The sequence below is a fragment of the Myotis brandtii genome, unplaced genomic scaffold (genome assembly GCF_000412655.1).
Source record: "Myotis brandtii unplaced genomic scaffold, ASM41265v1 scaffold77, whole genome shotgun sequence".
Lineage (NCBI taxonomy): Eukaryota > Metazoa > Chordata > Mammalia > Chiroptera > Vespertilionidae > Myotis > Myotis brandtii.
In genome coordinates, this window is record NW_005371082.1 from 3,122,586 (window position 1) to 3,133,357 (window position 10,772).

The 10,772-nt window shown below is 35.8% G+C and overlaps 1 protein-coding gene across 4 annotated transcripts in view; it reads left to right on the forward strand.

Moving 5' to 3' along the window:
* The window catches only part of NBEA (neurobeachin), a 776,030-nt gene that overhangs the window by 110,570 nt on the left and 654,688 nt on the right, over positions 1-10,772 (forward strand). For all 4 annotated transcript variants that reach the window (XM_005883142.2, XM_014530733.1, XM_014530734.1 and 1 more), the window contains one exon: positions 2,035-2,142. In XM_005883142.2, coding sequence (XP_005883204.1) covers positions 2,035-2,142 — 108 coding nt within the window. The remainder of the gene's footprint in view (positions 1-2,034; positions 2,143-10,772) is intronic.

Below are 10,772 nucleotides of genomic sequence, written 5' to 3' on the forward strand. Positions count from 1 at the left end.
CCCCGCCTTCCCTCTGAGATTCTGCACTCTGTTCCATGCTTCCATGTCTCCGGTTCCCTGCTTTTATGCATTTTTATGTGCTACTTTAATAAGGAAACACCTTAGTTAATTTGGGTGTGGCACTAACCTGTGTGGATTTGTATGGGTCTCATTTTTTATACTTTCTAAAAAGGAGTGATGATACAAGCTTTTTTTTTTCTTTATTGATTAAGGTATTACATATGCCTTTATAAGGATTAAATTACATTATGGATATAGAAACATTTTGTAAAATGGTTTATAAATTAAAATGTAATTTCTTCATTTTTGCCATAAATTATGTACTTTTCTTTTATGCTGTCAATGCATTATTTTTTTTGTCTTGTGATAAATATTGTTAGCCTATTATTTAGATTAAATCACTGAGGTTTATAGAGGTTAAATATCTCACCTGAGGTTATATTGCTGGTAAGTTTTGGAATTGTAATGTAAACCAAATAACTACCAAACTTCAAATACTATGCTCTTTTTACTGTCCTTTGCTGCAGTGGAAATCATATTAATTTTTGGAACAAAATATCATAATTGAGGTCTATAGAGAATTAGAAAGAGGCCTATTTATTTTTAATCATAATAACAGCAAGTTATTTTATTTATAGGAATTATATTCTGTACATTACATATATTACCTAGTTTAATTCATGCAATTAAAAATTATTTACTGATTTGAGAGGGAGGGGGGAGAGGAGAGAGAGAGAGAGAGAGAGAGAGAGAGAGAGAGAGAGAGGAGAAAGATATCTGTTGTTCCACTCATGTATGCATTCATAGGTTGCTTCTTATATGTGCCCTGACCAGGTATTGAACCCCACAACCTTGGGGAATTGAACTCACAACCTTGCATATCAGGATGACCCTCTAATCAACTAATTCATGCAATTCTTAACATATTGTGTCCATACAATTCTTAATATGTCGTGTGTGTAAGTGAAAAAGTACTAGATTGAGTTTCAGGAAACTTGACTCTGTTATTAGTTTGCTGTGACACATTACAAATAATTTGTCAATTTTTGTATCTTCATGTATAAAAAGCATTTTGATGGTAATAACCTTTAATGTCTTTCAGCTTTAATATGAAGGCTATGTTTGTATTTTTTCAGTTTACCTTTTTCTAACTTGTGTAGCTCATGAAATGGTCACACAAATAAAATCTTACATAATAATGTAACATAATAATCTATATATGTAAAAGGCTAAGTGACCCGCTGACCGGCTGGTAGATATGACATGCACTGACCACAAGGGGGCAACACTCAATGCAGGAGTTGCTGCTCAACAGTAACTTTGCAGAGTGCTCTCTTGCTCTCTGGGACCCCTCAGGGAATGTCAGACTGCCGGTTTTGGCCTGATCCCCCGCAGGCCAGGCTGAAGGACTCCACCTGCTGGAGGGACCCCACTCACTCCACAGACATCCTTCGAGCCCTGGCACCACCCCAGGTGCAGCTGGCTGGGGAGGGACCAAGGGAGGTAGACTCCAGGGTGTGTCCGGCCTGTCTCACCCAGTCCTGCCCCACCGGCCACCTTCTAATTAATTTCCTTTCAATGTGCATGAATCCATGCACTGGACCTCTAGTTTCATATAAAAAGCATGATGGTTAAATGAAACCCAGTGACTCAAAGAGATTTATTAACTAGAGGTAGGGATTGAGGCCCAATAAATTTTAGTAATAAGCCCAAGGTCACACAAGCAGAGATTTAGAGCCCAGATTTTCTGAAGTCCAAAATCAGTCTTTTTTCTTCCACAATCTTACCCATTTTTCTAAGTCTATCTTGGTAGCTCTGGTAATAAAAAACAAGAATACTAGGAAAGGAAATCAACAAGATACAGGAGAACAGAAAATGAGTCTTATAATAGAGTATTGTTGTCATTAAATGTTATCCAGTGATGAGGAGTTAAAGAACATGGATAATTTGATGCCTAAATTAGAGAAATTATACTACTATATAAATTTATGTATTGTGCTATTATGTTTTTACAATTGGGTATCTTTTTTTTAGAATTCATTAGAAAATGTTCCAGGTAACCTTTCTCCTATTAAGGACCCTGATAGACTTCTTCAGGATGTCGATATTAATCGCCTGCGTGCCGTTGTGTTTCGGGATGTGGTAAGTTATACCTGCTTGATGTCCCAGGGGAAAACCTTCCATTGTCATTTGTGTAAAATAATTTAAATTTTAGAAGAAATCTAGATATTAAAACTAAAGATCCCAATGTTAGGAATTGTGAGGTTTATAACATACTTCTGTTTATAAAACAGTTGAGCCTTAGCTTTCTCTGAAAGCTTGTTGATATATTTTTTAAATTATGTGAAATTTTGATATAAGTTGTATATATATATATTAATAAACATTGTGATTCAACTTACATTGAATCACCTACTCTCTTTTAGTATTCCCTGCTCCATGTATAGGTACTGAATAGTTTGTTATCATCAATGTTTCTTGTATTATGGATAAAGGGGATTAATTCATTATGGTATTACTGGCTTTACTTTTAAAAGAAGAATCTGCATTTAAAAAATATATTTTACCTATAAGAAATTGAGTTAGAAGGGTAGTTTAGTAAAACTTTAAAAAAAAGCTTAAGGAGACAGTTTCATGGAATACTTCAATTATATCACCAATTACTCAAGATAAGCAAAAATAAGATTGGCGTATTTCAGAGCAGATTCAATATGACAGTACTGCTTAATATAGTTACTATTTACCAGCCACTTTGGATTCTAGTTTTCTTTTCTTTTAATTTTTATTAATTGTTTTTAATTGCAGTTTACAATGAATATTATTGTGTATTAGTTTCAGGTATATAGCATTATTTTAATTAATGATTTATGAAACATAGAAGAAAGTTTATGTTTTAAAATTACACTCAATAAATTGGCTGGCGTACTTTAGAATGGCTGAAGTATCTGTAAGTCATATAGTATAATATTATATGGTAGTAATATACAGTAGAAAAATAATCTAATATGTATCAGTTCTTATAAATCACTGGGAAAATTATAAATATATCAACACAAAAATAGGCAGTAGACATAAAATATGAGAATTAAGGTAATAAACTATGATAAAAATATCTCACTTATAATAATCACCAGTAGTCAAAGGAATGCAATTAAAAACAAAAGTGATATTTTTACTATTAAATAAACTAAAATGTAAAACTTTTTTTAAAAATATATATTATTGATTTTTTACAGAGAGGAAGGGAGAGGGATAGAGAGTTAGAAACATGGATGAGAGAGAAACATGGATCAGCTGCCTACTGCACACCCACTACTGGGGATGTGCCTGCAACCAAGGTACAAGCCCTTGTACGGAATCAAACCTGGGACCCTTCAGTCCGCAGGCTGACGCTCTATCCACTGAGCTAAACCGGTTAGGGCTAAAATGTAAAACTTTTAATACCAGCATTGCAAGGGTACATTAAAATATGCCATCATCCTATATAATAAAAGGGTAATATGCAAACTGACCCTAATGGTGGAACGACCAGAATGACTGCTCAACCAGTCACTGTGAGGTGCACTGACCACCTCTAGGTCCCTTTCCCTGGCCAGCAGGCTCCGATTGCCGGATGGCAAACGGGGAACCGGGGTGGGTGGCAGCAGGGGGTGGGGCTGGCTGCGGGCAGCCAGGGAAGATGGCCCTGATCGCAAGCCAGACCTAGGGACCGTACCCGCGAATGAATTTCGTGCTCCTGGCCTCTAGTGTATAGATATGTATGTGTTTATACATTCATATCTATCTCACTGGTAGGAATAGAAATTGGATAAACATTTTGAATAGCTCTTAATCAATATGTGTTAAAACTCTTATAAATATTGATGCCGTATGATCCATTGGTCTTGCTCAGAAGTTATTTATTCTCATGTGCTCATCAGATATTCCTACAGGAAATTTGGCAACATTGTAAATATTTAACAATAGAGTTTCAGCCCAATAAATCATAGTATATTTATTCAAGGGGGAAACTATGCAGCCATTAAAATCATATTTTTGAGGGAAATTTAATGACATGGAAAAACACCCATGATATGTTCTAAGGGAAAGCAGCAGTAAACAAAAGCACTTATATTACACAAATATTACATTTGTATGCTGAGTATATGTGCATGTACATCTTTATTAAAAAAAAAAAAGACTAGAAAAAATATACCAAAATACTACCAGTGCTTATCTCTAGATAGTTTTTATTTTGTGCTTAATCCTTTTATGTTTTTGTATATTCAAATTTTTAATGATAAACCCATATTTCTTTGTAATTAATAAATGATAAAGGGATTTAAAAAAATAGGAGATAAAACACATGATAGTATAAAAACAATGATGTGAAAATCTTATCACAATCTGATTTGTAATCTAGACTTGGAAAAACATCACTTATTAACAACTTGACCATTTAGAAATGGAAATTACTCATCTTGAGAAAAATATTTTGTGGAAAGAATGCTTTTTAAAATGAAGAATGATTAAACATAGAGCATATCTTTATCTCCAAGAGGAACAGTCAGATCTAACAAGTGTGACATTGTTTTTTAATAGTTAGTAAATTCTGCATTAGGTGATTATGGTAAATTATGATAATTTTGGTAGATAATGACATATTTTTAAGAATTATAGATGTTTTATAAATATGTTGGATAACCAAGCAGTGGCACTTAGTTTTATTCCTGAAGGAAAGTAATTAAGTGTTCTTACATGTATCTTACAGGAATATAACTTGTGTTCATTGAGTTTACAGTATGTATTAGAAACTTAATATATATTATCCTAAGCTTCCAGTTAATGGTTAAGAGATAGTTAAGACTCAGAAAGATTAAGATCACACAGCTGTTATGAGGTAGTAGAATTAGAGTTCAAAGGTAGATCTTTCCAAACTGTTCTCTTTTTTCATCATCATATTTCACAGATTCTAAGACACTTTTTTTCTCACTTATAAATCATCTGTGAAATTTGAAAATTACAAATTTTAAAATTATACATTGTAGAGGTAATAGTAGATGTTATGCTAAGCATTCTACTTGACTTGAATTTTTTATGAATCCATAGTCATTTTTACTAGCCTTAATTTCAGAAACAAATTAGATTTAAAAAAATTAGGTTTTTAAAGAAAAGTACATGTATATACATATGGGTATAGATCAGAAAACTAAGTGATAGAATATAACCTTGGGGTGGAAAACTATTTCTTTTTTTTCCATAGTCTTTGGTCTTTGTCAGCTGTTTTACTTTTTAAGTATATAATTTTCTTAGTAAGACCACCTCTCTCTCCCTCTCTCTCCCTCCCCCCGCCACCTGAAAGATTAAGGATTTTCATGTTTTTCAAGGATTTCTGAGTTTTGTTGACCCTGAAAGAAAGTGAATGCTACTGTAGTGGCAAGAAGGAACATTTGATAACATGTCAAAGAAAAATTCCTTTCTTGCTCTCATTTGTTTTCAATGGTAAAGACATTGCTGATTTTTTTAATTTAAAATTTTTATTATTGACACTATCGCAGATGTCCTCCATTTCCCGCCCCCCCTTTGTCCACTTCCACCCAGCTCCTGTCCCCACCCCATATCCCACTTAACCCTCCCTACACTATTGTCTGTGTCCAGGGGCTATGCATATATGTTCTTTAGCTAATCCCTTCACCTTCCTTTACCTAGTACTCCCTACCCTACTCTCCTGTGACATTTGTCAGTCTGTCCCATGTATCCATGATTCTGGTTCTATTTTGTTCATCAGTTTATTTTGTTCATTAGATTCCTCTTTTAAGTGAGATCATCTGTTATTTGTCTTTCTCTGACTCGCTTATTTCCCTTAGCATAATAATCTTCAGGTCCATCCATGTTGTCACAAAGGGTAAGAGTTCCTTTCTTTTACAACCATTGTAGTAGTTCATTGTATAAATATACCACAGCTTTTTATTCACTAATCTACTGATGGGCACTTGGGCTGTTTCCAGATCTTGTAAATAATGCTACTATGAACATAGGAGTGCATTTATGCATTCTGATTGATATTTCAGGATGCTTAGGATGTATACCCATAAGAGGGATCACTGTGTCAAAAGGAAGTTGCATTTTTTAATTTTTTTGAGGAACCTCTATACTGATTTCCACAGTGGCTGCTCAGTCTGCATTCCCACCAGCAGTGTACTAGGATTCCCTTTATTCTACATCCTCACCAGCACTTGTTTTATTAATAGTAGCCATTCTGGCAGAGGTGAGGTAATACTTCATTGTAGTTTTAATTTGCCTCTCTCTGGTGATTAGTGACTTTGAACATTTTTTCATATGTCTCTTGCCCGTCTGTATGTCCTCTTTGGACAAGTGTCTATTCAGTTCCTTTGCCCATTTTTTGATTTTGTTAATCCTCACCCCAGGATATTCTTCCACTGATTTTTAGAGAGAGTGGAAGGGAAGGTGAGAGACACACAGAGAGAGAAACATCAATGTGAGAGTGACACATTGATTGGTTGCTTCCCACATTCGCCGTGACCAGGGCCTGGGATGGAGCCTGCAACATAGGTACTTGCCTGAGAACTGAATTGAACCCTGGACCCTTCAGTCTGCGGGCTGTCACTATCCACTGAGCCAAACTGGCTAGAGCCCTTAGCCCATTTTTAAATTGGATTTTTGTCTTCCTGGTGCTGAGTTGTGTAAGTTATTTATATATATTGGAGATTAAACCCTAATCAGATGAATCATTGGCAAATGTGTTCTCCCATACCGTAGGTTCCCTTTTTGTTTTGTTGATGGATTTTTTTGCTGTACAGAAGCTTTATAGTTTGATGTAGTCCCATTTGTTTATTTTTCCCTGTGTTTCCTTTGCCCTCGGAGATATATTGGCAAAAATGTTGCTCTGAGAGTTTACTGCCTGTTTTCTTCTATGATTTTTATGGTTTCATGGCTCACAATTAAGTCTTTTCTTCATTTTGAGTCTAATCTTGTGTATGGTGTAAGTTGGTGGTCTAGTTGTGTGGTTTTTTTTTTTTTTTTGCATGTACCTGTTCATTTTTTCCCAACACCATTTATTGAAGAGACTGTCTTTACTCCATTGCATGCTCTTGCTTTCTTTGTCAAATACTAATTGATCATGAAGGCATGGGTTTATTTCTGGTCTCTCTGTTCTGTTCCATTTATCCATATGCTGTTCTTATACCAGTACCAGGTTGTTTTGATTACTGTGGCTTTGTAATATAGTTTGATATCTGGTATTGTAATTCCTCCAACTTTGTTCTTCTTTCTCCAGATTACTGAGGCTATTTGGGGTATTTTTTGGTTCCATATAAATTTTTGCAATATTTCTTCTAGATCTGTGAAATATGCCATTGGTATTTTAATAGGAATCACATTGAATCTATATATTTCTTTGGGTAGTATGGACATTTTAATGATGTTAATTGCTCCAGTCCATGAACATGGTATATGCTTCCACTAGTTTGCATCTTCCTCTCTTTCTTTCTTCAATGTCCTATAGTTTTCTGAGTACAGGTCTTTTACCTCCTTGGATAAGTTTATTCCTAGGTACCTTATTTATTTTGTTTGTTGCAATAGTAAATATGATTGTTTTCTTAGTTTCTCTTACTGAGAGTTTATTATTGGTGTATAAAAATGCAGTCGAGTTCTGGATAGTAATTTTGATCCTGCTAATTTGTAGAATTCGCTTATTAGATCTAGTAGTTGTTTTGGTGTGTTTTTTTGTGGAATCTTTACAGTTTTCTAAGTACAATGTAATGTCATCTGTGACCAATGCCAGTTTTACTTTCTCCTTTCCAATTTGGATGCCTTTCATCCCTTCATCTTGTCTGATTGCTATGGCTAAGACTTCCATCACTATGTTGAATAAAAGTGGGGAAAGTGGATATCTCTGTCTTGTTCCTGACCTTAAGGGAAATACTTTTAGTTTTTGTCCATTCGTATGATATTGGCTGATTATTTGTCATATATAGCCTTTATTATGTTGAGGAATGATCTCTTTATTCCCATATTGCTGAGAGTTCTATCATAAATGTTTGCTCGATTTTATTGAATGCTTTTTCTGCATCTATTGATATGATCATGTGGTTTTTATCTTCCATTTTGTTTATGTGATATATCACATTTATTGATTTGTGTAAATTGTACTAGCCTTGTTCCCCAGAATAAATGCCAGTTAGTCATGGTGTATGATCTTTTTAATGTATTGCTGAATCCGCATTTACTAATATTTTGTTGAGGCTTTTATCATCTATGTTCATCAGGGATTTTGGCCTATAGTTATCTTTCTTTGTAATGTGTTTTTCTGGTTTTGAAATTAGCGTAATGCTAGCCTCATAAAAAGAATTTGGAAGTCTTCCCTTCTCAAGAATATTTTACAATAGTTTGGGAAGGATTGCTGTTTATTCTTCTTAATGTTTGGTAAAATTCTCCTATGAAACCATCTGGTATGGAACTTTTGTTTATGAGTTTTTGATACTTGTTTCAATTTCATTAGTTGTTATTTGTCTATTCGGGTTTCCTAATTCATCCTGATTGAGTTTTAGAAGAGTGTATATTTCTAGGAATTTGGCCATTTCGCCCAGATTGTCCAATTTGCTGGCATATAGTTACTCATATTATTTTCTTACAGTCCTTTGTATTTCTGTGAGGTCAGTTGTTACTTTGCCTTTTTCATTTCTGATTTTATTTATTTGGGTCCTTTCTCTTTGTTTCTTGGTGAGTCTTGATAACAGTTTATCAATCTTGTTTATTTTCTCAAAGAACCCACTCTTGGTTTTCTTGATTTTTTGTATTATTTTTTTTTAAACTCTATGTCAGGGGTGGGCAAACTTTTTGACTCGAGGGCCACAATGGGTTCTTAAACTGGACCAGAGGGCCGGAACAAAAGCATGGATGGAGTGTTTGTGTGAACTAATATAAATTCAAAGTAAACATCATTACATAAAAGGGTACGGTCTTTTTTTTTTTAGTTTTATTCATTTCAAACGGGCCGGATCCGGCCTGTGGGCCGTAGTTTGCCCACGGCTGCTCTAGGTCATTAATTTTTGTTCTGGTCGTTATTACTTTCTTCCTCTTCTTTTCTTGTGTGTGAGTGTGTGTGTGTGTGGTTTTTTTCTAGTTCTTTTAGATTATTTATTTGAAGTTTTTCTTGCTTCTTGACGTAGGCTTGTGATTCTATGAACTTCCCTCTCAGAATTCTTTCGCTGTATCCCATAGATTTGGGTTATTGTGTGTTCATTTTCATTTGTTTCCACAATTGTTATCTATATATTCTTTGATTTCTTTGGTAATTCATCCCTTATTCAATAATATCCTATTTAGCCTCTTGTGTTTTAGTGTTTTTGAGTATTTTGTTGTAGTTTATTTCTTGTTTCATGCCATTGTGGTTCAAGAAAGATGCTTGGTATGATATCAATCATCTTGAATTTGTTAAGACCTATTTTTTGTTCTAACATGCGTTCTATCTTTGAGAATGCTCCATGTGCACTTAAGGAGAATATATATTCTGCTCCTTTGGGATTAAATGCTCTGTAAACATCAACTAAATCCATCTGATCAACTTTGTCATTTAAGGTCACTGTTTCCTTGTTGATTGAAGATCTATCCAGTGATGACAGTGGGATGTTATAGTTCCCTACTATGACTGTGTTGCTGCCAATCTCTCCCTTAAAGTCCACCAAGAGGTTTTTGTTCTTTTTGTTTGTTGGTTTTTTGTTTTAATATTTAGGTGCTCCTATATTGGTTGCATATATATTTGCTGGGGTCATGTCCTCTTGCTGTATAAATCCCTTTAGTATTATGTAGTGACCTTCATTGTCTCTTGTTATGGCCTATGTTTTGAGGTGTATGTTGCCAGATATTAGTATTGCTATCTCAGCTTATTTTTTGTTTCCATGTGCATGGAATATTTTTCTCCATTCTTTCACTTTCAGTCTGTGTGAATCTTTTGTTCTGAGGTGGGTTTCTTGAAGGTAGCATATGTATGGGTCATGTTTTCTTAGACATTTAGTCACATTATATCTTTTAACTAGAGCCCCGATGCACAGAATTCATGCAAGAGTAGGCCTTCCATCCCTGGGCTGCCAACACCAGCTTCCCTCTGGCACCCGGGACCTGGGCTTCCCTCCAGCACCCAGAACCCGGGCTTCCCTCTGGCTGTCCGCAAGCACCCAGGACCCAGGCTTCCTTCGAAGCCCCGGCTTCGTCCGAAGGTAGTCCAGAAGAACGTCCAGTCTAATTAGCATATTACGCTTTTATTATTATAGACTAGAGGCCTGGTGCACAAAAATTTGTGCACTGGTTGGGGGGGGGTCCCCCTCAGCCTGGCCTGTGCCCAGTCACAGTCCAGGACCCCTTGGGGGATGTCCATTTGTTGACTTAGGCCCACTCCCCAGGGGATCAGGCCTAAGCTTGCAGTCAGACATCCTTCTGGCAGCCAGGGAGCTCTCGGGGGATGTCCAACTAAAGGCTTAGGCCCCCAAGGGATCAGGTCTAAACCATTAGTTGGACATTCTTAGTGCTGCCACAGAGGTGGGAGAGGCTCCTGCCACCACCACTGCGCTGGCCAGCCATGTGCCAGCTTCTGGCTGAGTGGCACTCCCCATATGGGTCTTCTGGGTCCCGCCCTGCCTTGCCTTTTTTTTTTTCTAAGACATTTCACTTTATTTAAAAGAAGCCAATATACAGGATATAAAGGGTATGATATTTACAACAGTACAGTAAACAGGTTGGTTTCCCGGTAGGATCAGTAGTCTTTCAGTGAGTAT